Consider the following 25,392-nt stretch of genomic DNA (forward strand, 5'->3'; position numbering starts at 1 on the left):
TACTGTTTCAAGTATACTGAAAGCTGCAGCGCAATGCTGCCATTTAACACTTGTTCCAAGGCTCAACTTACTGCTTAGCTAAATACACTGTTCTTATCTCCAGGTCAACATACTGCAGCAGCAGAGTTTAACTTTCAGGTGATCAGATAGGTGTGTAATATTGCATAGGTTTGCTCAAAGGATGTTTGGGTTTTCTTATTGTTTGTTGACCTGGGAGTTCTTATGGCGCAGGTTGCTAATATCTTGCTGAATGGTGTTAAGTATGAGAGCGAGCTGAATGGATCAGGCGAGACCTCTGAGCAACCACTCTCCATGAAACTTCTTTGTTCGACCATCTGCCAGATGCCCAAGGCTCTTCGTAACCTCTGCATCAACCACTTCCTAGGTATTCAGAAAGTGCCATCTTGCCTTCACCGTGAAGTAGTCTACCTCGGGTGAATGTTTTTAAATATTTTATCTATTGCTGCAATGGCTGCTAACTAGAGAGGACATGATTTGTTACATGTACACTCACCAATAAGGTACTTTCTGGTATTTAGTTTCTTAGAACACTGAGAAAGGAAAAAAAAACCCAACAAAACAGTAAAGCCTACATTCCTAGAAAGGGACTAACAACGGCCTAAGTCAGCCCATCCATTAAATGGAATGTATACACTGGGATGAGAAACATCACTGAACCAAGAACCTGAAACTATTGACTTTTTTTTTTTTTTTTTTTTTTTTAAATGCTCTGAAACTGGCATTACGGAGCAGAAAGACGAGATTAGTTATATTTCCCTGCTTACACCTGAGACCAGCATTCACTTTCCTCCCTTTGACAGCATGTGTATAGGGGTCCCAGAACAGGCCATGAGGAGGTGCAGAACGTGACACTGCAAGAGTGCCCGTAACCAGTGCACTGTTGCCTTTACCCTTACCAGTGCATCACTGATGGTTAGGAAGGGTTTGCAAGAAATCCAGTTTACACAAAATTGGACAGAAGGTAATGGGTAGTTAATACTCATTGGCTGTGAAAGGAGTTTAAGAGGTTGCCTGCATCAGTGGCCCTGACGCCGGTTTGTGAGTAGGAGTTTTTAACAGGTGGAGGCACTCTAGAGGCTGCAACCATGACATAAGAAGCACTCCTTCCAGTTCTATGTGGGAGGACAACAGCAACCTGAAACGACTATGTGATGAATCACTCTGAAACAGTGTTGTGTCCTGTCAAAACCTGAAGGCAGCTCAGACTGCTGTAATCTACTTTTCTGTCTTGCTAAACCAGTATTCTGTGGCCTGCAGTCAGCCTCTAGGATTCACTTAGGAATTCAAAGGATAAATCTTGGTCTTTAAAGTCCTGAATGTCTTTGACAAACATTGTAACATAATGCACGGGGAACAGCAGTCTCAGATAAATGTAGCTGAATGTTATGTAATACTCATGTTGCTCAACCTGTCTTCAATTGTGATTTGTAATATAGCTAATAGCATCCATGTAAGCTTACAAGGGGAAACAGATACTCTGCAATCCTAATAGGTTACTTCTGGCTTCTTTCAGGATGGCTTTCGTTTGAGGGGATGTTACTCTTCTATACCGACTTCATGGGAGAAGTAGTGTTTCAAGGGAATCCGAAAGCGCCTCACAACTCAGATGAGTATCAGAAGTACAACGCTGGGGTCACCATGGGCTGCTGGGGAATGTGCATCTATGCATTCAGTGCTGCTTTCTATTCAGGTACTTAGTACAGCCATCTTAGCCACTGCTGTGAGAAAGATGCACCTGCTCCTTAAGCGGTGTTTCTGCAACAAGTAGTCTGGCATTTTGCACATAGCCTACCACATGGCACGAGTGCTGAAGCAGAGTGTTCTTTTTCACCGTATTATCTCTGCTAGTTAGCTTGGCCTGCACTGACAGCAGGTGAGGTCAGCAGTCCAGTGAAAACACATCTCCGTTAGAATATAGCTCCTTTCACAAGTTGCATTTTCAACGTACATTGAATTCAGAAATACACGCTGCCACCATAGGCACAATTCTGGCTCAGCAGCACTCAGTGCCCGTGTGCCCCCGGCAGAGCACCCCAGTGTCATGCACCACCCCAGCACCTTGTGTGTGTCCGCCCTGCCCCATTTACCCCTCCAGGACAGGGGGCACTGCCAGGCTTCAGCTCTGCCATGCCCTCCACACAGGTAGGGTAGCAAGGCTGCATTGTGGCAGTGGGATTTGGAAGGGGTCGTTGGTGCTCATGTGCGAGCCACCAGTTACTCAAAGGTGAAATGGTTGCCGCCGAGATGTGGCTGCCTAACGGTTGGGCTGTGGGGCCCGAAGGTTGCACCCCTTGGGTCCGCTGACCGGCTAGCAGCAGGGAAGGCTACAGTTCACCCCGAATGCCATGCCATTGTCTTGCAGCTGCGCTGGAGAAGCTGGAGGAGCGGTTCAGCACACGGACACTGTACTTTGTGGCATATTTGGCTTTCGGGCTGGGCACGGGGCTGGCCACACTCTCCAGAAACGTCTATGTGGTGCTGTCACTGTGCGCTACCTACGGCATCCTCTTCGCCACGCTCTGCACACTGCCCTACTCCCTGCTCTGCGACTACTACCAGAGCCGTGAGGTGAGCCCCGGGCTGGGGAGGGGAGAGGGGCTCCTGCGGCGCCCCCTTATGCTGTGTCCCCCGCAGTTTGTAGGCTCGCAGGCGGAGGGCACGCGGCGCGGGATGGGCGTTGACATCTCCCTGCTGAGCTGCCAGTACTTCCTGGCGCAGATCCTTGTGGCCCTGGCCATGGGGCCACTGACAGCGGCTGTGGGCAGCGCCAGCGGTGCCATGTACTTCGCCAGCCTGGTGTCCTTCCTGGGCTGTCTCTTCTCTTCCCTCTGCGTCACCTACGAGTTGCCGCCCACTGAGGAGCTGCCACCCGCCGAGGAGCAGCGCCCGCTCTTGCCTCGCGCGCGGAACGAATAAATGGGAGAAGCCGCCACAGCCTCCGCTGCCTCACTGCATCGCCCTCGGCCTCCCCATCGTGGCACGGTGGGCTCGTGTGCCCCCAGGATGGCAGCAGTGGGCATGGCAAACGGTGAGAAGGTCTGTGCTGGCTCTGCTGAGCTTTCCTCTGCCTGCGGGAGGGCGAGGGGCACGTTGGTGGCACCTGGCACTGCTCATCCTTCCCCTGAGGCGGCAAAGGCCCATCTGTGCCCCCAGGGCCACGGCAACAGGAAGCGGTGGTGTCAGCGTGGGGCCATTCCCTCCAGCTGCCCCGCGGTGCCATCATTGCTGGGGGGACAAGTGACGTTGTCCAGCCTGAGGCAGGGAACCCGGAAGTCTGGTGCCTGGACAGGGCGACCATGATCTCTCAGGTGGCAGCAAGCTGCAGGGCTGCACACATCGCTGCTGGCACCACCAATGTGGGAGCGCTGGGGCCGCGGTGCTCTGCCAGCTTCATGGGCAGAAGGTGCCATCTCACAGCGAGGCGGAGCGGCCCGGTCCTCAGTTGCCGAGGGTAGCGGTGACTGCTGTGAGGCCTTGGGGAGTGGCAAGGCCAACCTGCGGGTCCCGGCCTCTGCCCGTGGTGGGCCTGGCTCTGGAGGGTGCTTTTCAAAGCTTTGGAAAGGCTGAGAGCAACTGGTCTTGCTCGGGTGGCATAAATACTCTTGCCAAGTGCCATGGCCGGGCTCCTGGGTGTGCAGAACTCCCAACAGCAGAACTGCTCCAAGAAGCCACTGTGGGGTGAAACTGCAGTGGCCTGGCTCCCAAAACCTGCACTGTAGGTTCTGGCTCTGGTCCACGGTGATGGTTGCCAATACGTGCATATTTCCTTCCACATTAGACTCTTAACTTTTGACTGCAAGGGCTTGTGATGACTTAGCAGGAGGATGGGCAGTTGTCCGTAACCCAGCGTTGGGGAGAAGGGTCTTTTTGCATTAACTTCCTTTGGGTGGAAGCTTACTCTCAAACTTAAGTTGAGAATTTAAGAAAAATCATTTGTGTGAAAGCCTGCAGCGTATCATCCTTATTTTTCATACAGTTGTACCTTGTGACGTTTTAAAATATGCATGGGGATCAGTGATGAAGTACTTGTCAGCTACAGCTGCATCTTCCATATCTCACTGAAAATAGTAAAAGGGCTTTGGGTTTCATTATCTGTGAGAATTCTTAATTATTCTGATTTTGGAAGGTGGTAAATGTGTGAGATCTCATACAAGTTCTAGTTAAGCCCAGGAGTCTTTTAAGTCTTGAGACCAAAGATGAAAGCGGAAATAAAACTATTTCTAGGATTCCTGTCAGCCTGCCTCCATATTTGGGTAGGCAGCCAAGGTTTACCAAGGCTGATGGGCATTTTGGTGTTTACGTGTGTTGTGCATGGCATCCCTGTAGAGGTTATTTTTGCTCACCTGGTCTTTAGGTGCAGAAGAAGGGTTTTCTCTGGAGGGTCACTCCTTTTAAATGAGTTGTACTTGACTGTTCACCTAAGTTTATTCTGATGCTTGATCTATGATGACAAGATGAAATAACTTGTGTAATCTTTAGCTGTTGTGCTTACTGTACTCCAGTGCTGAAAGCATAATGCACAACTTGTAAGAACCTCTCATTTTTATCATCTGTCCCTGAGTATTAAGTTTTTTTATTTGAGAAGCAAGTTTCATGCTACTCAGTATTTACTTAAATGGAGGAACACTACTGAAGTTATGAAGTCAAGCACTCAGAGGTAAAGGACTGTTGGATTGATGAGTCTATTAATCTTTCTTTTCTTTGTTTGGGCTTACGTGGTGTCATATCTGCAGGAATATCTGTGACGTGCCATTTCCTTGATTATGGGACAGCTGTCTCCAAGAATGTTCAGGATGAAGCTGGAACAAAATAGCATGAGAAACTGTACATTTGGCGCTTCTGGTTTCTGACAATCTAAAGACTTGATTTTGGACAATTTTTATTTTCTTGTTGGCCCGCTGTGTAACCTTAACTTCTCTTCCTTATCTATTGAACTTTGAAACTCAAAAATGATTTTTTTTTTTTTGGTCCCACTAGCTAATGTGGTCCTAGTTCTTAAAATGTTTTCTCCTCTTAAGTTTTGTAGTCAGCATTATTGCACTAAATGGATCATGAGCACTTTCCTTTTCTAGGTAGCTGGAGTTGCAGATCATTTTGTTGCAAGCGAGGATCTTCAAAAGATTCATAGAATTGATGAAATCAATGTATTGGATGGTAATGTTTGTCTCTGCTTCCATCTGTAAATAATATCACGAAATACGTTTATATAGTTACAAAACTATTGCTATGCCCGTATGCATTGCCTAATAGAATACATATTACATTTTCTATTTTATGGGATATGGACTTTATTTTGCATCTGTATTTATGTAGTGTTTGCATACATAGTACAATGTATGTTAATTTGGGGCTTTGAGCAATACTGGTGGTGTCTGGAGAAAACCCAGAGCCTGCCCACTGTCATGCGGAGTTGGAAGTCGCACCAAATCCAGAGAAGTAACTTAAAAAAGAGGCATTCTTTACTTGCTTATTCTCTTCCTTTGTTATACATTTTGTGTTTTACAGAAATTACTGTATGTGGTCACTGTTGAACTGTGAGCTGCAAAATGATGTTTACCTTTTGGAATCCAAATGCTTCAAATATTCTGTCTAAATCTGCGAGCTGCTGTTTAGAAGTAAGATGCATGAGTTCAGGCAGAAAAGTGATTTTATGCTGTGCTGTAGCTTAATCTTTTCAGCAGTGCCTAAAGGTTAATTTTGATTAAGTCCTTATCATTAAAGGTTGCTTGATGGCAATTATTTGTGGATGTTCATAAATGTATTTATAACACATGTACAGAAGTAGGGAAAATGGGGAGAGGGATGGAGAAAGCACCTACTCAGTTGTCTCATGTTTGTAATTAAGCTAGCTATAACCATTTCAGCGTGTGTCTGCAGCTCCCTCAGCCTCTGCCATGTCTCTCAGAAAAGACAACCTACTGATTTTGGAACTTCTGCTGTATCTTTGAATGAAGAAAATAAGTCTTTTCAAGAATCAAATAAAATAAAATTGCATGACTGTATATATAAAAAAACTATCTTGGGAACTATTTGAAAAGAGTTGTCTAGACAATTTATTGTCTACTAACGAGTAGTTAGTCATCTTGTACTCTATAGGAGATGCACTTTATTTTATTAAAAAAAGAATTTGTCTTCGGGTAAAAGGTGGCTTTCTTAATGTATGTTCTCCCTCCCTCAGACTGGAAGACAGCCTTAGCAAGAGACTTTCAGATGCCATTATTAAGTACAATAAACATCTTGAGAATTCTATGACTACCGGGGCTGAAATGCCACGGGAGATCTCCAGCATCCGTTTAATTTATCTAAATTGACATTTTCCATACCTCTGATTGTTGAGACATAATGATTCATTTGGCCTAGCTTTTCTGCTGGGAAGGCTTTTGTTGATGTTCACTAAGGAAATGGCTGCAGCAACTTTCCATTGCTGTTCCTCTGCTGCAGGCTGCTGCTTCTGTAGCAGGGTTAGTGGAAGGGAAGGTGCTAGTGAAAGTGGGCTTGCATTTAGGATAGCAAATTTCAGGCTGCAACACCCAAGACAACAGCAAAAGCTGTAGGGCAGCAGCGCCGGGACAGACTAGAGGTCTTTTACTAGAATCCTTAGTTTTCTTGGTATTGCCATCCATGCTGTCTCCTAACAGGTTTGAAGGTTCTGGGAAGACGGTGTTCTACACTGTACAAGGAGTTCTTAATGTTAAAAGCCTTGCCAGCACACGCTCTCTCTCATGTATCCTGTGCAGAAATGGTAAATGCATTGAATAATGAGAATTTCTGGTGTATGCAGCTTGCTGCCTAATGTCCCCACCCACAGTAGTAGCCAAGGAGTTTTGCTTTAGATCTGAAAGGCAACAGCATAGTCCAATACCCAAATAGCACTAATAGTTAACAGTAAACAAAGGGGAGACTGCTTCACCAGCTTGCCCTGTGTATGGAAAACAGAAGTATTCTGGGAGCAGGAAGAAAGCAGGCAATGAGTAATGTTAATCAGATGAATTCAAATGCAAAATATGCATGGAGTAGCAGTCTGCAGACTGAGGAGCAGGCTGCAACGGGGATGATGCAGTATTTGCCATGTATATAAGCTGTATGTAAGCTTTTTTGTTTGTTTTGTTTTTGCCTTTTCTAGGATCCAGTGATAGCTTTCTTGAACAAAGGCTATTGCAACAAATTTTGTTGCAGTAGCCAATGGAACGGCCAACAGAGGAAATCACAGCATCAGAGCAGAAATGAAGATTTTGGTTCGTGTGAGTACAACGCTAATGAAGCTTATGAGAGCTACTTAAACAATGAATAATTGAACAGTATTGGTATCAAATGCTGTGAAGAATTACTACGCTGGAGATTCGAGCTTCATCTGTAGGTTTCTTTAAGCCTAGCTTTTGCTGTGCATCAGCCTGATGATACTCCAGTCCGCTTCTGGCTTATGCTCACTCCTTGTATACAGCTATTTTTTTTAGCCCACACAACTTTTGGGGGAAGAGGGGAAGGTGACAATGTAGCTGAGTAAGTTTAATAGCTTCTTCCTACCAAGAAACGGAAATTCTCCCCCCTTTTCCCCTAGCCCTTGCTCTAGAGAGAATATTTAGTGCAGTGTCTACAGTAACACATACACCCTTGAACCTAGATCCCTATGTGTTACATTACTATGTACAGCCCCCTTAAGCAACAGGTCATCATGGCTCCAAAGAAGAGTATCAGCTAATCTCCTGAAAGGCAGGTTCAGCCCAAAGCGTAAATGACGCTCAGTGCTCATAGCTAACTGCTACTGGTTTTCTCTAGCAAACTCCAGGAGGCCTCAGTCCTACCCTTGTTCCAGCACTGCACCTGTCACCCTTTGCAAGATACTAGAATTGCTCATTGTAATTTGTTCACAGCCTTCACCCACTGACAGCATCACAGCAGCTATCTGAGAATTATGCTTTATAAGCTCAGTATGCCAATTTTTTTTTCCTAAAGTTTGGGCTGTCCTGTACTGGTGCATAGTACTCTGCATCTGTGCAGAAAAATCCAGTGCTTCCGCGGCAGGCTGGGTTTACTGTGGCCCAGAGGCTGTGCATTGTTGCACAAACTATTTTTCTTCTGGTCCACATGCAACAAATTAGGAACCCTGAAAAAGTCATTCGTTCGGTCCACAAGACGAAACAGACCCACCATCTGGCACGGACAACGAAGAGGGAGTTAGGTGAGGAGAAACAGTTTTCTGTAAGTCCCCCCTGATCAGTTGTGTGTTGTTTCTCAGAATAGCAGATGCCTTAGCAGGGGGCTTAAGGTTTAAGACAATAGGCAGGGCAAGAGAAAAGCGGAGAGGAGCCACTGCGGAAAGCATGACCTCAGTGCTGCTGGACTCTCCTCTTAGTACTTCCTTCGTTTACCTGATATTACCGTGTCTTGCAACAGTAGTGTCTGATGCTAATAGTCACTCACCCTGCTGCATTACAGAGCACCCCTGCAGCACTTCAGTATTCAAAAGGACATGGAAGCAACTGCTTTACTGCCTTGTGTATGACTGTAAGATTCTTTATTTAATAACATAGTATTTTTTTTTTTTAATAGGAAAAAAAGCCAGGCCTCCATGAAACTGGCTCAAAAGAAACCTTATAGACCTACCTTCTTATGTTCAAAGCAGAAAGCTCCAGAAAGGGAAAGCTGTGTGGTACCTTTAGATTATGATACAAAGAACGGTGCAGATGCCAACCTTTACCTTTGAAGCAAGGAAATCTGGAGTAAGCTAGAGAGGAACTTCCTAGAAACCTTGTACCAGAGTAGAGTCACCGTTTTACATAAAATGTGACTCCAAACATACCAAATATATGGAAGAACGTGGAGGTATTAGAAAAGCAATACCACCGTTCACAGCGTCATCTACTTCAAAGAATGGTTTTTTAATAACCTACTCTAATTTTTCGTCCATAAGCAGAAATAAAACCACCCATTCTCAGTATTGTGATTTTGTTAAAAGCAAGCAAGCCCCTTTCTTGGAGTGTTTTGTCTATTCTTCCTCTATTGGGGTGGTTACGCTACAAGCCTTATCGGGATGCAAAACTGAAAACTTGTCTTTGCCTGACCTTTGTAGACTAGTGTAAGAGTTGCACCAAAGGAAACCCCAAAAAGGAAGAGGTGTATCTAAGGTAGGAGAGAGACTTCAGTGGGTTTCTTGCTTCTTGGGATAGGGTGAAATATGTGATGAAGTAGTAAGGCTCACATCTCACTTCATGCAAACCCCCCTCTCTCTTGACCCAAGATTGAAATGTTTCCCTTCTGCTTGTAAATGAACAAATAGGCCCAGAACCTCTCTGGAGAAACTAAAAAGAAACGCAGCTGCAGTCCCATTTGCATTTGTCTGCGCCAGACTGCTCCCAGACCACTGGACTGTCCTGTTAGAGTAAATCAGAGCCCGGAGTCAAAACACTTTATGAGTGCAGCAGGCAAATGCAAGCTGGCAGTAGTCGTGCCATTGCTGCAGAAAGCCAGAACGCTAGAGCTAGTAACATGCCTTTAGGAAAAGCTGTATATGCCTCCTGGAAGGGTTCTGTACCTACATTATAGTAGCAAAACCCCTTTTATATTTCCTGCACCAAATCTGGTAGCAGTAGTAAACTTCCCAGAGCGGAGTCTGGAGAGAGCAGCACGTGCGCAGCGTAGAGTGTGCAAACGAGACTTTAATGCGGTCAGATGCACTGACGGGGCCGGGTGCACCCCCGGGCCGGGGCGGGCCGGCGCTGTCCTGCGGCCGCTCGCCAGCCCCGAGGCCGGGGCGTCCCTCAGGGTGCGTCGCCGGGCCCGGGCAAGCCGTCCGCGGGGGGCGTGACGGCCTCCTGCGCTCGCCGCCGCCGCCGCAGCCTCTCGGCGCCGGTCACCGTCATGGGGTGGAGCGGCAGGAACCCCGCCAGACCTGCAAGGAGAGGCGGTGAGCCGCGGCGAGCCGTCCCGGGCCCCCGCGCCGGCCCCCCGCTCCCGGACGCCCGCCTCGGGCCTACCCAGGAGCTTCTCAGCGGGCCGGGAGAGCTGCGCGCCGCAGCCCAGCCAGTGGCGCAGCCGCTCCAGGTTGAGCCCCGCCACCCTCTCGCCGTGGGCGTTGGGCAGCGGGTCGAGGCAGCCGAGCTGCTCCAGGTACTTCCCGTCGCGGGCGCGCCTGCTGTGCGCGGCCACGATGCGGAAGAAGGGCCGGTTGGTGCAGCCTCCGAGGGCGAAGCGGATCACGACGTGCCCGCCGCGGTAGCCCTTCAGGAGGCGGCTACCTGCGAAGAGAGCGCGGGGCAGTCAGGGGCCGGGCCGGGCCGAGCCGGGCGGGCCGCGCCCGCGGGCACTCACCGAGCTGCACCATGACGGCGGCCGGGCCCTCTCTGCGTCGCGGCGCGATGACGTACGAGGGGCGGGAAGAGCGGCGGGCAGCGCAGACCTAGGCTGACGGGCGGGAGGGCGGCAGGGCGCGGGCGGCCCAGCCCCGGAGGAGCGGCCTCTGCCCTCCCGCCGCCCCCGAGAGCAGGGCCGGGCGGGCAGCGAAGCCCCGTTGCTTCTCGCCGGTCAGCGGGCGAGGGCCGGCGGCGCTGGGGAGGCCGCGGATGTCTCCTGCCCGCTGCCGCCTGTCCGGAGGGGAGCGGGCAGCAAGGGCTGCCTCGGAGGGCTCTTTGTCCGTCCCTGGGCGGAGCTCGGGCGTGCTGGCGGGGGGGGGCGGGGTGTCCGCGCCGGGGAGCGGGAAGGGCTGGGCCGGCCTGCAGGGCAGGGGCCGGCGCGAAGGGGAGAAGGGTGCTGGGGAGCGCGGGCTGGGGCCGCGCCGTGGTCGCAGCGGCTGGGAGCGGCGGGGCAGGGCGGGGGAGCTCCGTGGGTTGGCTGCCTCCAAATCCTTGTGAGCGAGAGCCCGCTGGATTTGCGGCTTCCCTGTGGAAACGGCGTCTTTGGGACGTCTTTCTCCATTTCTGTCTCCCCCGATTCTTTGATTCCTCCTGCTCTGCCCATTGCGATGGTCCATCGCAATATTTTTCTTTCTCCATCGCTACCTGTCTGGTTCCCTGTCCCCGTTTTTTATTTTTTCCCTTTCTGCCCTGCAACCTGTAACTGTTCTTCCTTTCTCCATCCTTCTCTGTATGGCTCTCGGTCCTTACTTTTTAACATTCCTCCTTCTGTGTGTTGTAGCCTATCGTGGTTTTTCCATTCTCAGTCTCTCTCTGTCCAGCCCCTGGTCCCTATTTTTTAGGGCCTCCCTCTCCACCCTGCAGCCCATTGCTATTCTTTTCTTTCACCATCTTGCTCTGTCTGGCTCCCTGCTACTGTTTTTCGTTTCTTCCCTATCTGTCTTGTAGCCCATTGCTATTCTTTAGTTCTCTGTCCCTGTCTGGTTCCCTGTCCCTATTTATTAATTCCTCCCTCTCTGCCCTGTACTTTGTTTCTTTTTTGTTGTTCGCTCCCTGCCCCTATTCCTTTTTCCTCCCTCTCTGTCATGCTGCCTGTCCCAGGTTTTTTCTGCTTCTCCATCCTCCTCCCCATCCTTCTTTGCCCACCTTTGTCCTGCTCCCTCTCGCTCGTTCTGCTGCCTGTCTTCCTCTCTCCCTGCTGCTTCTTTCTCAATTTCTGTCGGGTTCCCTGTACCCATCTTTCTCTCACTGTCCCATTGCCTTCGTCATCCTTTCTTGTTACATGCCCCGTGTCCGGCCAGCTGCCTCTTTTCTTCCCCTGCCCCTCAGTATCCTGTGTCCTGCTCCTCATTTTTGGCAGCCTCCACCTCTGCCCAGCAGCCCATCGCTCCAGGAGCCAGCCGACCGACCCCTCCGTTCCCCACCGGACCAACGAGCGTGGCTCCGGGAACGACTGCCGAGGTGTCCCAGGGGCAGGGGGAGCGTCGGGGGCGCGGAGCCCCGGAGCAGACTCACTCCCGGGTCTTGTTACACGTGCGTGACTGAATAAACACTTGCTGTCTCCTTTGCCCTCCCCGCTGTGTTTGCACTCCCTTTGCACCGGGCCAGGGGCTGTGAGGGAGCCCAGGGGAGGAGGTGATGCACTGCGGGGGTCGGGCGATGGCCCCCTGTTCCTGCTGGCTTCCCGCTGTGGGCCGGGGCTGGAGGAGCCCCAGGGGCGGGCGGCGAGGGCGACGGCCCCTCCCTGTCAAGGGGCGGCTGCCGGTGGAGGGGCTGGTGCTGCCCTGCCCGGGTGGCCGCGGAGGGGCCGGTGTGAGGGAAAGGAGGGGCGGAGCGGTTGCGGAGCGTCCCCGGGCTGCGGCTGCACCGAGAAAGAAGGTGAGCGGGGCCGGGCGTCGAGGGGGGACTGGAGGACGGTGACCCGGGGGACGGGCGGGCGCTGGGGGCTCACCGGGGGGCGGGGAGAAGGAGGGGAAGGGGGACTTTGGGTCCGGCGGCGGGGTCAAGCGATCGACCGGCGGTCGCGGGGAAAGCCCCGAGGAGGGCGGCGGGGCCTGCGGGGTCTGGGCTGGAGGCTCGGAGCGGCGGCGAGGCCGTGGGGTGGCCGCGCCGTGTCGGAGCCGGGCGGCGAGGGCTGCCCGGCGCCGCGCTGGGGACTCGGCGGGGCGTCGGGGTGCGGTGGCGGGGGGGGAACGGTGTCCCCTCGGGGTCAGCGAGCAGGGAAGGCCGGCTCTCGCGGCGTGCCGGGAGCTGTAGTCCTGGGGCACGGGGCTGCCGGTCAGCCGTGATGGTTCCCGGAGCATGCCGGGAGGTGTAGTCTTCCGGCCCTCGGCCGCCGGGCGGCCGCGCGGTTTGCCAATGCATGCCGGGAGGTGTAGTTTTGGCGGACTGGGCTGCAGGGCAGCCGCACTGCTCTCGGGCGCGCGCGGCGCGGCGTAGTCCTTGCTACCGCCGCGGCCCCCGCGGCGCGGCACGAGGTGTAGTTTTGTTGCCGGCTTCGTGTGGTTTCCTGCGGGCTTCCCGCTGCGCCCGTTCCCCGAAAAGCGGTGCGGCTGGGCCTCGACAGCGCATGCCCTTGGGCTCGCTGCTGGTGCCCGTCCACCAACAGTCGGGACGGCCGCGCTAGCGCCGCGCATGCGCGGTGGCGCGCTATGCCGCGCTCGCCGCTGTGTGGGGCTCTGGACCCTCCGGCGTGCGCTCGATGGCTGGCGCATGCGCCGTGCCCGGGAGCAGCATGGTGGCGGATGAGGGCCGGGGCCGCCGGTGAGGCGAGCGAACCCCTTCGGCGGGTGCAGGGCTGTCTCCTGGGCGCCCGGGGGTGGCGGGATGGGCAGCTTCCAAGCTTCCAGCACCTCCCCTGAAGCCTGTCCCGTAGCCCCGGGCCGCCCCCAAGCCCTGTCAGGAAGGCAGCGAGCTGGCCCTTGAAGGCACTGGACTATCCCTTAACGTGGGTGCCGTTAGCAGCGGTGCGGGGAAAGGGCGGCGTCTCCAGAAGCCCCTGTGGAAGGAGAGGCTTCAGCCAGGGGCGATCTGCACTAGTAATGGTGGCTGCTGCTTCTTCCCCTCTCCCAGAGGCTGTGCTGAGGACGTGCTTGTCCATTCCTCTCCTGGGGATGCCGGTGCCGGCACCCGCCTCAGGCTTGCGTGGATTGTCTGTGCCTGGCCTCGCTCTCCTCGCGGCGTGGGGGCGAAAAGGGATGGGTGGAGCGCTTGGTGGCTGTGGACAGGAGCTGCTGAGGCTGAAGCTGGAGAGGCCAGAGAAAGGTAAAGAAGAAGAAATCGAAGGCCGGCCGGCCGGCAGCTGCCTCCCGCTGCAGGCAAGAGAGAGCCTGCCTCTCTGGGTGAGGAAGGATCCCTCCTCGTAGTCTGCAGCAGGCCAGACCGCCAGCATGCACCGCAGGGTCTGTATGCGTAACCCAAAGCACGGTACGGCCGTGTAGTGCACGAGCGAGCGAGGCTATGTGTCTAGGAAGCCTCGTCTCATAAGAGCTGTAAGACACCCATGTATTTTCTTAGGTGGAGGACAGCCAAGCAACCGGAGTTACAGAAGAGGAAGGGAGGAGGGAAAAGAAAGAAGTGTCTGAACTGGCAAATTCTTCCGGCAGCGCCGAGAGCGAGAGCTGTGGTGAGTCCCGGGCCTTTGGGGCCCTGTCTCCCCTCTTGTGCACCCCTGCCTCTCCCCTGGCCCCTTCTCTTTCCCACACTGCAGCAAATTTTGTTTTTTTGCTTCCCTGTATGTCTCCTCGTCTCTCTGTTCTTGCGTCCTGCTACCTCTCCCTCTTTTTTTCCCATCCCCTTGTCTCTGTCCTGCACCCATCGCTGTTTTTTCCTTTTCCATCTGTTTGTCCTGATTTGCATCCGTCTCTCTTTTCCCCACAATTGTTCTGGCCTGTTCCCTGGTGTTCTCTTCCTCTCTGCTCCCGTATGTGCCGCTCTGTGTCCCTGCCTTCCTAGCTCTCTCTTTCTTTCCTTCTCTTTCTGTCTCTATCCCTTTGTCTTGCTCACTGTCACTGTTTTTTTCATTCTGTATCTCACGGTCCGTGTCCTCCTTCCTGTTCATCTCTTGCTCGCTCTGACCCTTTGTGCTGCTCCCTGGCCCTTTTTTTTTTTCTTTCTGTCCTCCATCTCTCTGCAGGGCTCCTAAGACCTCTCTTTCTTTCTCCAACCCCCTGTGCTTCTCACAATCTTTCTCCCTCTCTCTCTCTCTCGTTGTCATTATTCTTGTCTGTCGGTCTGTCTTGCTTCCTGTCCCATCGTTTCTCGCCATCTCCCTTTGTCCTACTCCCTGCCCATATTCATGTTCCTCTCTGTCCTGTTGACCATCCCAGTTTTTTTTCCTCCCTCTCCATCCTGCTGCTGCCCTGATTGTTCTTTCTCTGCCCTGCTCCCTGTCGCTCTATCTGTCTCTTTTCTACTCTCCCTGCTGCTTTTTTCTCTGTCTCTGTCCAGTTCCCTGTCCCTTTTCTTCCTCTTGCTGTCCCTCTGCCTTGCTTCCTCTCGCTGTCTTTTCTGTCTTTCTCTGTCCCGTTCCCTCTCCCATCCTTTCTAATTGTATCTCCCTGTCCAGCTGGCTGTCCCTTCTTTCCTCTCTCTCTTCCTCAGTATTTTTTCTTTCTCCATATCTTTCTCCCACTGCCCATCACAGTTGTTTTTTTCCTCCAGTGCTGTCCTGCTCTCTGTCCCTTTTTTCTCTCTCCCATTCTGTCATGCTCCCGGTGTCTATTTTTTTGATTCTTCCATCTCTGCCCTGCAGCACATCACTATTTTTTTCGTCTTTCATCCCTTTGTCCTGCTCCCTGTCCTGTCATGGATGGAGGGAGAGTGCATTTCACTCGTAAGAGAGAAGCAAAAATATACTTTATCGATATAGAACAGGGAGTTAACAAAGTTCAATGCAACAGTGGTTTAAGAAGATTCGATGGCAAGGTACACTTGATTATTTACTGCACAGAGGACAGCGTCAGAGAAAACTGTTAGGGAGATGCTCCTGTGGAGTCATGAGGTTCAGAAAGGACCCCCTTGCTTTCTAAACTCCTTCTCAGAGAGTAGTCTAGGTGTGTCTGGGTCCAGTCCTGGTCGTTGACCAAGCAGAGAGGGTGAGAAAAAAATTTGTGTGCATCAAACACATGGAATTTTTATTGCCAAATGTTGTTGGGCAATATGTTCCAAGTGGTTATTTTTGGTAAACATGAATTTTCAGGAAGTTCAGGGTTGTGCGTGGCAAAACGTGTCCCTCTGTTTATGTATCCTGCTATGTAAATGTCCAGCGGCGGGGCTGTTGTTCCCTGCTCTCAATACTGCCAACAGACAGCTTTAGGAAAGGAAGGAGAATGCCTGTTTTCTGTGAGGGCTATGAATGCTGACCCTTTTCTCTGCTGCTTTCCTGTGCGCACGATGAATTGGTTTTATTTTTCTCCCTTGTTCCTGGTCTAAATAGTTCTGAAGCTGTCGCTGCTGTGGGATTGCAAGTGGTGTTTCTAGGTTTTTGTGGGGTTCTAGTTACGGATCGCTTCTCCTGTGGTGAAGTGTCAAGGTACGGTTTTCAGTGTAAAGCTTCAGCAACTACATCCACTGAAATCAGTGCAGGTGAAACTGATGTTGCGCGTGCAGCTGTGCTCGCAGGGATGCTCAGTGCCTCCTCATCAAAACAGCGAGGGGCGTGTGGCCGTCCGGAGGGTTGCGCTCTGGGTCTGAGGGCGTGCCGTCTTCTTGCTGCGCTTTTTGCTGCGTCTTTTTGCTGTGCAAACCAAAGCTGCCCGTGAGTCAAAAAAAGGCACGGTTGTCTAAAAAGTGCCCAAGCTCTAGCGGCCTGTATCGTCAACTGTACCGAAGACGATGCAAAACACTTTTTCCTCCGCTCAGTTGTAGTCTTCACCAGCCTTCACCAAAAAAGGAAGCTTTAGATTCCTACCCAGCTTTATGCTAAAGGGTTTTTTTTCCTCTCTCAGCAGAATGTCAGCCGCCACCATTTCGCCGCGGTCGCCCTTTCTTCTGCCAGGAAAGTGCAAGACGGACGGAAAGGATCCGTAGTGGTCTGCAAGTCCACGGTACGTCTACGATGTGTGCCTGCATTTTTCCTAAGGTACTCGTAGCGGGGACTTGAAAGTTAAGGTGAAGAATGGGCCAACTCTCCTTCTGTAGTTTTTCTGTGAAGTATTTCAACACAAATACTACGGATAGGAAAAGGCGTGTTCTGGAGCGTGCCTACGCAAAGCTGACTTCCCTCCGTTTCTTTTCTCTTCCCGAAAGCGTAATCTTCTGTTTCTGTGCGCTTCCTATGAAATGATACTGTGAAAATAATTTTGTACCAAAAGAGGAAAGAAACTGTTGGGAAGAGTTCAGCTGTTCAGAAGAAAGAGCCTTTGTTTTCCTGGGAAAAGCTTTCTGCTTTTTCAGTCAGTAAGGTTTTAAAATGTCTTGTAGGAGTACTTGAAAAGCCTTACTGCGATCCTAGCGTCCGTACGAAAAGCCGTCAAGGTCAAAGAAGAGACGTGGACAAAACGGGACAAATGGGTGTCGCTTCCGCGTGTTTTCCAGGCTTTCCCAAGGAGCGTTAGCAGCCTTGTAAGTACCGCCAGTGATGTGGTTTTGGTGAGTTACTGCTTCGAGAAGGTCCTTTTTCCTGAAGCTACGGTGTGTAGTTTTTGACTTCAGTTGGAAAGAGATTTTCCCGACTGGCAATCCTTCTCATTCAAAGAAGTTGCATTTGATGAACTTCCCATCGGAGCGGCTGGACGTGCCAGTAGAAGTCATCAGCAACAAGACTTTTCACTCTCTTTACAAACACCCAAAAAAGTCAATTTCCTTCCAAGGACCCAAGCCCAGCACATCTTCCAAAAGTTGATGGCATTGCTGGTCTTTGGTTCTCAGTTGTAACAGCCGAGATATGATGGAAAGGCGTTCCTCTGCATGCTTCGGTACAGCCAAAAGCATTAGCAAATCTGCCGGTCCCTTTTGGTAGCCTGATGTATTGCAGCACTGGGGATTTGATTTCTGCGCCTCCTCCCCTCCTCCCCCCCCAGTGAAACCGTCTGGGGGATCTCTTATCTCACTGACTTTTCTATCAAACGGAAACTTTAAAGAGAAGTTAAAACGGTGTCATTGACAAAGTGACTGGCACTGTTGAAACTGTAACTGCCCGATAGCTGTGGCATGCAACTTAGGAGGTGTATTTCAGCAGTGAGGTATTTGTTCTCCATGTTTCAAGAGAGAGGCAACTGAACGTTACGGGTTTTTCCCCAGTATTTTGACGGCGTGCTCGGCAGTGCTTTATTTCTGCCTCTCTTTCCATGGCGCGTTTCCCTGGCGCTTCAGTAGCGTCTCTCTTGGGCAGCGCAGCTGGGCAGATGTCCCTCCTAGTGACATAGCGCACAACCCCCCCCCGGTCACATAATAACCATGCATTTTGGAGAGAGATGGTTTAACGGTATCCCAGCTGTGCAAGTTAAATGAATGCAAAAGGAAACTCAAATGCTTTTCTAGTGTGAGTCTTGTTGTTGGATGTATATAAACATACGGCCACCTTTTTAGCGTAGAGTGAATTACTGAGATGTGTTCTTTATTTTCCACGTTACTCTCTAAAGGTTTACACTTCCCTTTCAGCTTTCTTGACCGAGCCAGCAAGACGTGCAGCAGCAGCAGCAGCGCAAGGGCCGTAGCCGTTGTGGTGGATCCGTAAGCGTAGATTCTGATGACGGTCCGGCCTTGTCCTGCAGCCTCACCGGGCTGTCTCCCTGCAGCAGTGCTGGAAGGAAGGGATGAGACGTTTTCCAAGAGCAGCAAGAGCGTTTGCTTTTAGGTGAAGAAGGTGTTGAAAATCCTACCGCTTGGTCTCAATAGAGATTTGAAGCGTTGCAGTCAGTGTAGCTGTCAAAGCGTGCGCTGTATCTGGAGCGGACCCGTTTCCCTAGAATCCTGCTTTAGCTCAGCTCCTCTCCTATCCCTTATTCTGACTGAATCCCTGTACTTTCTGCTGTGCTGTTTTTTTTCATGTGCTGAAAGGGAATGTGGGGTTTTTGTTTTTCAGCGGTCTTGCTGTAAGCGTCTGGAGGTGCTCCCTAGATCCCCCCGGCCAGGTTTCCCTGCGGGTCGTGAAGCATGGTGAGGGTCAGGGGCCAGCCCTGTGGCTGGAGGCTCCTGGCTCTGTGTGCGGTGGGTGCCCCGCAGGTGGTGGGGAGAGCCCGGGGCCGAGAGGGACCGGGGCCGTTTGTTGCCCTGGGGAGCCCGTCGCAGCGCGGGAAGGGAGGGGGAAGATGGCGGAGCAGAGGCCGAGCGAGAGACGTGGCACCGTCCTCGGGCACGCTCCCCTATGGCGTGGGGCGGCTGCCAGGCTGCGGGACAGGGGCTGGGGGGGCTGCAAGCATTTGGGGGGCTGCCCCCCTTTATTTTTCTAGCGGAGCTCCCCTTTTTTGGTGGGGCATGTACATACGTAAAGGGCCTGATGAAAGTAAGGAGCTGGCAGTTGGGGCAGTTTCCCTTGTTTTGTTTGTCTTTTGGGTGTGACGAAGAAGAGGGGAGGCTGGGGAGTGATGATGTCTGTTGGGGCACCCCAGTGTCACTGGGGGGGACGATGGTGATGTGGCAGAGGAGCAGGTTGAGTGGGGGGATGGGGGGGCCACGGGACAGTTCACCCCCCCCGAAAGGGGGGTGACAGCCCCCAAATGCCTGAGAATTGGTGGGGGAGGGATTAAATAATGAAAAACTGTAAATATGGGTGTGAGGCATTGAAGTAGAGAAAAATCTCTCATTTTTATGTATATTGAAAAATTTTATGTATATATACGTAAAAAGATTTGACAAGAAAGCCCTCTGTCTACTGTATTATATAAAGGATGGTAGAATATGAAAAAAATGTAAATCGAGATATACAGGGTTATACAATAGAAAAAGAACTCATATATATGACTAAAACAAGGAGTTTAAAAGTGCATAAAAAGAGGATGTAGATGAAGAAATTTTAAATGGCAACAAGGCAGAGCGAGCTCTCCCCAGCTGCAGTACCGACTTCTGTCCACAGAGAGGCAGCAGCGAGCACAAAAAAAAAAACCAAAAAAACCCCCCAAAACCCCAAACAACCGCTATCGCGCATGCGCGGCTCCCCAGCTGCAGTACCGACGTCGTTCCCCTGAGCGGCAGTAGAGAGCACGGGAAAATGTGCCACCGCGCATGCGCCGGGCCGCACCAGCAGTACCGACGTTTGTCCACGGGGCGGCAGGCGCGAGCACAACGAAAAAGCGGCACCGCGCATGCGTGGCTCCTAGGCTGCAGTACCGCCTTTTGGTCACCGGGCGGCAGCAGCGAGCACGAAACGAATGCTTCAGCTCGCATGCGCGGCTCCGCAGCTGCAGTACTGCATACTGTCCGCATGGCGGCAGCAGCGAGCTGGGTGAAAATGCGCCACAGCGCATGCGCGGCTCCCCAGCTGCAGTACTGCGTTTTGTCCACACGGCGGCAGCAGCGAGTAAGAAAAAAATTGCACCACTGCGCATGCGCAGCTCCCCAGCTGCAGTACCGATCTTTGTCCACATAGCGGCAGCAGCGAGCACATAAAAAATTGTGCCAGCGCGCATGCGCGACTCCCTGGCTGCAGTACCGACGTCTGTCCAGAAGGAGGCAGCAGCGAGCTCGGGAAAATGCACCACCGCGCATGCGCGGCTCCCTGTTTGCAGTACTGAATATTGTCCATCGGGCGGCAGAAGCGAGCTGGCGGAAAATGCGCCACCGCGCATGCGCGGCTCCCCAGCTGTAGTACTGCATATTGTCCACACAGTGGCAGCAGCGAGCACAAAAAAGCACCACTGCGCATGCGCGGGTCCCCAGCTGCAATATCGACTTTTGTCCACACGGGGGCAGCAGCGAGTACCAAGAAATTGCACCACGGCGCATGCGCGGCTCCCCGGCTGCAGTACCGACTGCTGTACACCGGGCGGCAGCAGCGAGCTCGGGAAAAATGCGCTACCGCGCATGCGCTACGCCCTAGCTGCAGTACCGATATTTGTCCACACGGTGGCAGCGGCGAGCATGGGAAAATGCAGCACTGCGCATGCGCGGCCCCCCAGGTGCAGTACCGACTTTTGTCCAGCGGGCGGCAGCAGCGAGCACACACAAAAAATATTGTGCCAGTGCGCATGCGCGTCTCCCTAGCTGCAGTACCGACTTTTGTCCAGACGGCGGCAGCAGGGAGCTCGGGAAAATGCGCCACCGCGCATGCGCGTCTCCCTGGCTGCAGTACTGAATTTTGTCCATCCCGCGGCAGCAGCGAGCTGGGGGAAAATGCGCCGCGGCACATGCGCGGGTGCCCGTCTGCAGTACTGCATTATGTCCGCACGGCGGCAGCAGCGAGCACGAAAATAAATTGCGCCACTGCGCATGCGCGGCTCCCCAGCTGCAGTATCGACTTTTGTCCAAACGGGGGCAGCAGCGAGTACCAATAAATGGCACCACTGCGCATGCGCAGCACCCAGGCTGCAGTACCGAACTTTGTCCACCGGGCGGCAGTAGCGAGAAGTCGAAACTCCGTCCCTGCGCATGCGTGCTTCCCGGCTGCAGTACCGACCTTTGTCCACATGGTGGCAGCAGCGAGCTCGGGAAAATGTACTACTGCGCATGCGCGGCTCCCATGTTGCAGTACTGCATTCTGTCCACACGGCGGCAGCAGCGAGCACCAAAAAAATTACACCACTGCGCATGCGCGGCTCCCCAGCTGCAGTACCGACTTTTGTCCACACGGCGGCAGCGGCGAGCTCGGGAAAATGCGCCACGGCGCATGCGCGGCTCCCCAGCTGCAGTACCGACATTCATCCACTGAGCGGCAGCAGCGAGCTCGGGAAAATGCGCCACCGCGCGTGCGCGGCTCCCCCCCTGAGGTACTAACGTTTGGTCGTCACTTGCTTACTTGCTGTGGAATGGTCGTGTTTTTCAGCAATCATTCCAAATAGAACGGGTTGGGTGGGGCAGGGCAGAGTAAGGGTCTTTGCAGGCACCTGGGAAGTAAAGTCTTGAACGTAGAAAAGCTTAAAGCATTTGCTGGACAGGAGGTTTCTCTGTACCCACTACATCCGTTGCTTATTAGCAGTGACTGATGTTTGTGAGAGTGCCGTGTGGAAGTGTGAACATTCGTTACTGAACTAAAACTGCTTTGGTTCTGTGTAGAAAGCAGAGGAACTACAAAACAACATATTCCCCCCCCCCCCCCCTTTTTTTTTTGGTTAAACGTACCGTGTTTGCAGGGCCTTAGCTTTCTATTGCCAGACTGGGCAAAGCTTCCCAAGCTCAGTTCCCCCACAGTCACCAAAAGTCTCCCATAGTTGCCAGGATGGTGAGTTAGTTTTGGGCTTCTAGCCCTCCATTCCGCCATTGTTTTAGTCAGATCCTGAATTCCGCTCAGTTAAAGACTCACGAGAATTGCTTAACATTTGCATTTGGAAGTCATGGTTTAAACAATGAATTTTCAACAAAATTTTTTTTGACGCTAGCCAATGAACTCCTGTAATACTGGAGCAAAATGACATTTTTAGTGGCTGTTGAATCTCAGAGTGATAACATCGGCATCCCTGTTTGAGCCCTTACCGCAACCGTTGCAATGTTTGTTTACACGCTGCTCGGTTCTTTTGTAAAGGTGCGTAGCTGTGGGAGGTGCGTTATTCCGAAGGTGCTACGGCGCCGATGCTCTGGCTGTTGGCGGGAATGGGCAAAGCGGAAGGCTCTGTGGCTAGGGGAGAACGGCGTGGACATGCGACCGCTCTCTCTGTTGCTCCGGAATTTCGACGTCTGGGTCGGGCTGCTAAATCGATGGAACGACTGGAAGACATTTCAGAAAAGTGAGTACTCTACTTCCCTTTATCTTTTAAAGTCGTCGTCTTTCTACAGACACCTGTCCACGGCTTAGATATTTGATTTGCGTGAAACAGACCCGGAATTTTGCTTGAAGTAGTGTTCTGATTCGCTGAAATTCCCCGTAGGCAGAGAGCAAGAATTACAAATGTTGCTTGGTGGTTGAAGATCTCAGGGTTGCTGTGAAAGCGAACTTGCCAGAATGAGTAGGAAGCAGCCTGAATTCCAACAGAGATACCATCTAAAAGGCCCTTTTCTTGACAGGAAAAGAGCTTCACGAAACGTCGGCGCTGTTTGCCGGGGGGCCTCCGACATACCTGTTCAGTCGTCGTGGGCTTTGTGCGATTCCCGCAGGCGCAATCTTGAAGAAATTTTGTACGGCAGCCGGTATCTTGGCTTACTTTCTATCTTGCGCTTGGTCGCTTGCGCCTGCTAAAAACTTAATGGAGTGTCAAATGAACCCACAGGAAAACGTCCTCAACTCGTGCTGGTAGGGCAAGCCCGCTGTAGTTGATAAAATGGGAAAATAGCACGCTGTTTTGAAAAATTTGCCTTGCGAGGACAAGGGCTGTCTCCTGGCAGGCAAGTGAATTCTGTGACTGATTCCACCGCTCCGCCCGGGCACTTGAAGGAGGCGGTCCCTAAGGCAATGCAATCTAAAATGGGGGTCGTTTGGGGTTTTTAGTCATTTCTTAGGGATGTGAGGCTCGTGTGGGTGTTTAGCTTGTCCTGTTCTTTCTGTTCCTAATTCCGATCCCACTGACGGGCGTCAAAGAACGGTCGTGTTGTAGTCTAACGGTGTCGTCTACCAGGAGCTGGTGGAAGGCCAGGGCTGAGGTAAAGCCGATAAGGAGGATGCAGGCTGGAAAGCGGAACGTCTAAACGAGAATTACTGTCCTTGGGAGAGAAGCACATCCTGAAGAAATAGGTAAGCTAATTAAAATGGTTTGGGAACCATCCGAAACAACTAGTAGGAGCGTGATAAGAAGCACCCTCCCGCAAACTATCCTCGTTATCATCCTAAAAGTCACACCCCTCGAGCTGGAGACCCCGGCCCGAGCAGAGAGCCCTCACCGCTCAGTGTGCGCAGCACGTTAAAGTAGCGCTGTAGCTTTAAGTTGACATAAGAGAAATGTAGACCGATAGAAAACTGCTTTGTGTGATTACTTATGCATATGCATAGCTAGACCGTATAAATACTGTACTTGTATGACCGAACTCTGTGCTAGCTTTGCGGAGCTACCGCCTAGCACCCATCTCTGCGCAGACATGAAATAAACATACCTCTGCCCTGTGTGTATATTGGCATCTCGCACACCGGGCAAGCGACCTCACGCTTGTGGGATAACGGTTTTGGCACCCCAGATGGGACCGAGCCGACAGCCTCGCCCGGTTCATCTTGCCGCATCCGACGGGGAGAAGAGGTCTGAGCGGACTCCGGCGCGCACCGACCTGTTGACCGGGGACTCCTTCAGCTCCTCTCCTGCAGTCGGGCGGTAAGCGACACAACGGTGCAATGCTAGTGAAAAGAGGTATTTTTGGGGGATAGGAGAAAAGGGGGGTAGGGGCAAGACCTCTCGGGAAGCAGGCACCCTCTGTTCTGTTCTGGGCTCTGCATAAGACGCAGCAGGAAAGATAGGTGGCAGTAGCGTAGTTCTGTTTGTTTCTACACGCTGTCCTGTTCAACAGAGGGAGACGTCCCTCGTTCTGGTTTGTGTAGAAATGCTGGGTTTTTCGGTACCGATGTGGGCGCTGCTGCTTCCCAGGAGGCACCCCTTTGCTCTCCTCTAGGATGCATCCTGAAGCATTGCAATAAATTTGGGGAGATCCCACGACTAAGAATGGGCTAAAACGATATTGTAATCAACGGTGGCCACGATCTCGATTGGAAGATGGTGAAAAATGGCCTGAGGATGGATCCTTGAAATATAACGCTATATCGGAACGAATGTTGTTTTGTCGGAGAACGGAAAACTGGGATGCAATGCCTTACGTGGATATGGTTTTTCCGTTAAGATGCGATTGGGATATTAGGAAGAAAGGTGGTTTAGTGGATTCTAAACATCAGGTTGGAATATATGCGTTACAACGAGGTTTTCCCTTTTTCTCTTTTATCGAATGGGAAAATTCGGAAGAGGATATTCAGCTGTTGGTAGCTCCTCCAAAACAGCCAGAATCTGATAGCTCAAGCGATAATGGAGTTGTGAGTGCTGTCTCTAAAAGAACAAGGGGACAGAAACCGATAGTTCAAGCTCCCCTCAGCCAGGCTCTAGGGCCTGAAGGAAGAGCGGTATCCGTACACGTACCTTTTACCGCTTCTGCTTTATTAAACTGGCAACGGGCAGTCAGATCCTATCGAAACAATCCAGAGGGAATGTATAGTACTGTTAATCACGACTCATAATCCTAACTGGGGAGATGTACAGGCTCTCCTAGAATATTTGTTTCCCCCTGAGGAGAGGAGAACAATTTTAGAGAAGGCTAGAGAGGGGCTGGTCCAACAATGTGTGTGTGTGTGGGGGGGTGCCTAATACCATTACGTACCCCCCAAAGGAGGATCCGGAGTGGGATCCAAACACAAGTATGAGGGATTACAGAGGGTAAAGGAATATCCAAAGTTAATTGGGTATGGGATTCAACATGGAGTGCAAAAGCCTAAGAATTTATCTAATCAGATCTCGATCCGGAAGATGATAGCAATTCAAAGTTATTGAACACGCTGTTTATTGGTCAAGCGGCAGCAGGTATAAGAAAGAGATGACAAAAGGTAGAGGGCGAGGATGGCATGACAATCTCGCGGTTCTTGTCAGTCGCGTATAAGGTACGTAATAGTGGGGAGGAAACAGAAGAGAAGGAGAAGCGGGGACGAGTAACGCCGCAAGCTTCTTTGTTGGCTGCCTTGACAGAAGACCGAGAAAAAGGGAGAGAAAATACACGAGGTGAATTTTGTGGGCGAGGAAGGGGCCGTAGCAATAATAGTAGAAATGGTTATGACATTCCCCTGGGAATGAATCGGCGTGCCAATCGTAAGCGAGAGGGCCGTTGGAAAAAAGATTGTCCGCCCCGTCTGAGTCATCTCGGGAAAGAGAGACAGAAGAAGGGGTTGGAGTCATGACGGAGATTGGGTTGGACCGAAGGGGGCCGGAGGAGTCTATGAAAGTTTCCCCAGACGATCCTCTGGTTCCAGTCA

At 51.9% G+C, this 25,392-nt stretch overlaps 2 protein-coding genes across 34 annotated transcripts in view; one reads left to right on the forward strand and one right to left on the reverse strand.

Annotated features, from left to right (window-relative positions):
• Nucleotides 1-8,970, forward strand: part of SLC45A1 (solute carrier family 45 member 1) — a 78,049-nt gene extending 69,079 nt beyond the window's left edge. For 8 of the 32 annotated variants that reach the window (XM_072883634.1, XM_072883620.1, XM_072883644.1 and 5 more), the window contains 8 exons: nt 232-385; nt 1,535-1,711; nt 2,384-2,589; nt 2,656-3,057; nt 4,755-5,636; nt 6,660-6,763; nt 7,145-7,262; nt 8,572-8,970. In XM_072883634.1, coding sequence (XP_072739735.1) covers nt 232-385; nt 1,535-1,711; nt 2,384-2,589; nt 2,656-2,937 — 819 coding nt within the window. In that variant the 3' untranslated portion in view covers nt 2,938-3,057; nt 4,755-5,636; nt 6,660-6,763; nt 7,145-7,262; nt 8,572-8,970. Of the gene's footprint in view, nt 1-231; nt 435-1,534; nt 1,712-2,383; nt 2,590-2,655; nt 3,058-4,754; nt 6,613-6,659; nt 6,764-7,144; nt 7,268-8,120; nt 8,492-8,571 lie in introns of those variants that run through there. The other 24 variants (XM_072883625.1, XM_072883624.1, XM_072883622.1 and 21 more) reach the window with 24 other exon arrangements.
• Nucleotides 8,971-8,996: 26 nt separating this feature from the next.
• Nucleotides 8,997-11,100, reverse strand: LOC140661486 (small ribosomal subunit protein bS16m-like). 2 transcript variants are annotated; one of them, XM_072883660.1, is made up of 3 exons: nt 10,330-10,674; nt 9,996-10,256; nt 9,658-9,910 (listed from the first exon to the last, which is right to left on the reverse strand). In XM_072883660.1, the coding sequence occupies exons 1-3, from the start codon at nt 10,340-10,342 to the stop codon at nt 9,780-9,782; spliced, it is 405 nt and encodes a 134-aa protein (XP_072739761.1). In that variant the 5' UTR covers nt 10,343-10,674; the 3' UTR covers nt 9,658-9,779. The 2 variants fall into 2 exon arrangements, with proteins under 2 accessions (XP_072739760.1, XP_072739761.1); XM_072883659.1 differs by lacking the exon at nt 9,996-10,256 and having other exon boundaries at nt 8,997-9,910; nt 10,330-11,100.
• Nucleotides 11,101-25,392: the final 14,292 nt, after the last annotated feature.

Source organism: Ciconia boyciana, chromosome 19, assembly GCF_034638445.1.
Source record: "Ciconia boyciana chromosome 19, ASM3463844v1, whole genome shotgun sequence".
Taxonomy (NCBI): domain Eukaryota; kingdom Metazoa; phylum Chordata; class Aves; order Ciconiiformes; family Ciconiidae; genus Ciconia; species Ciconia boyciana.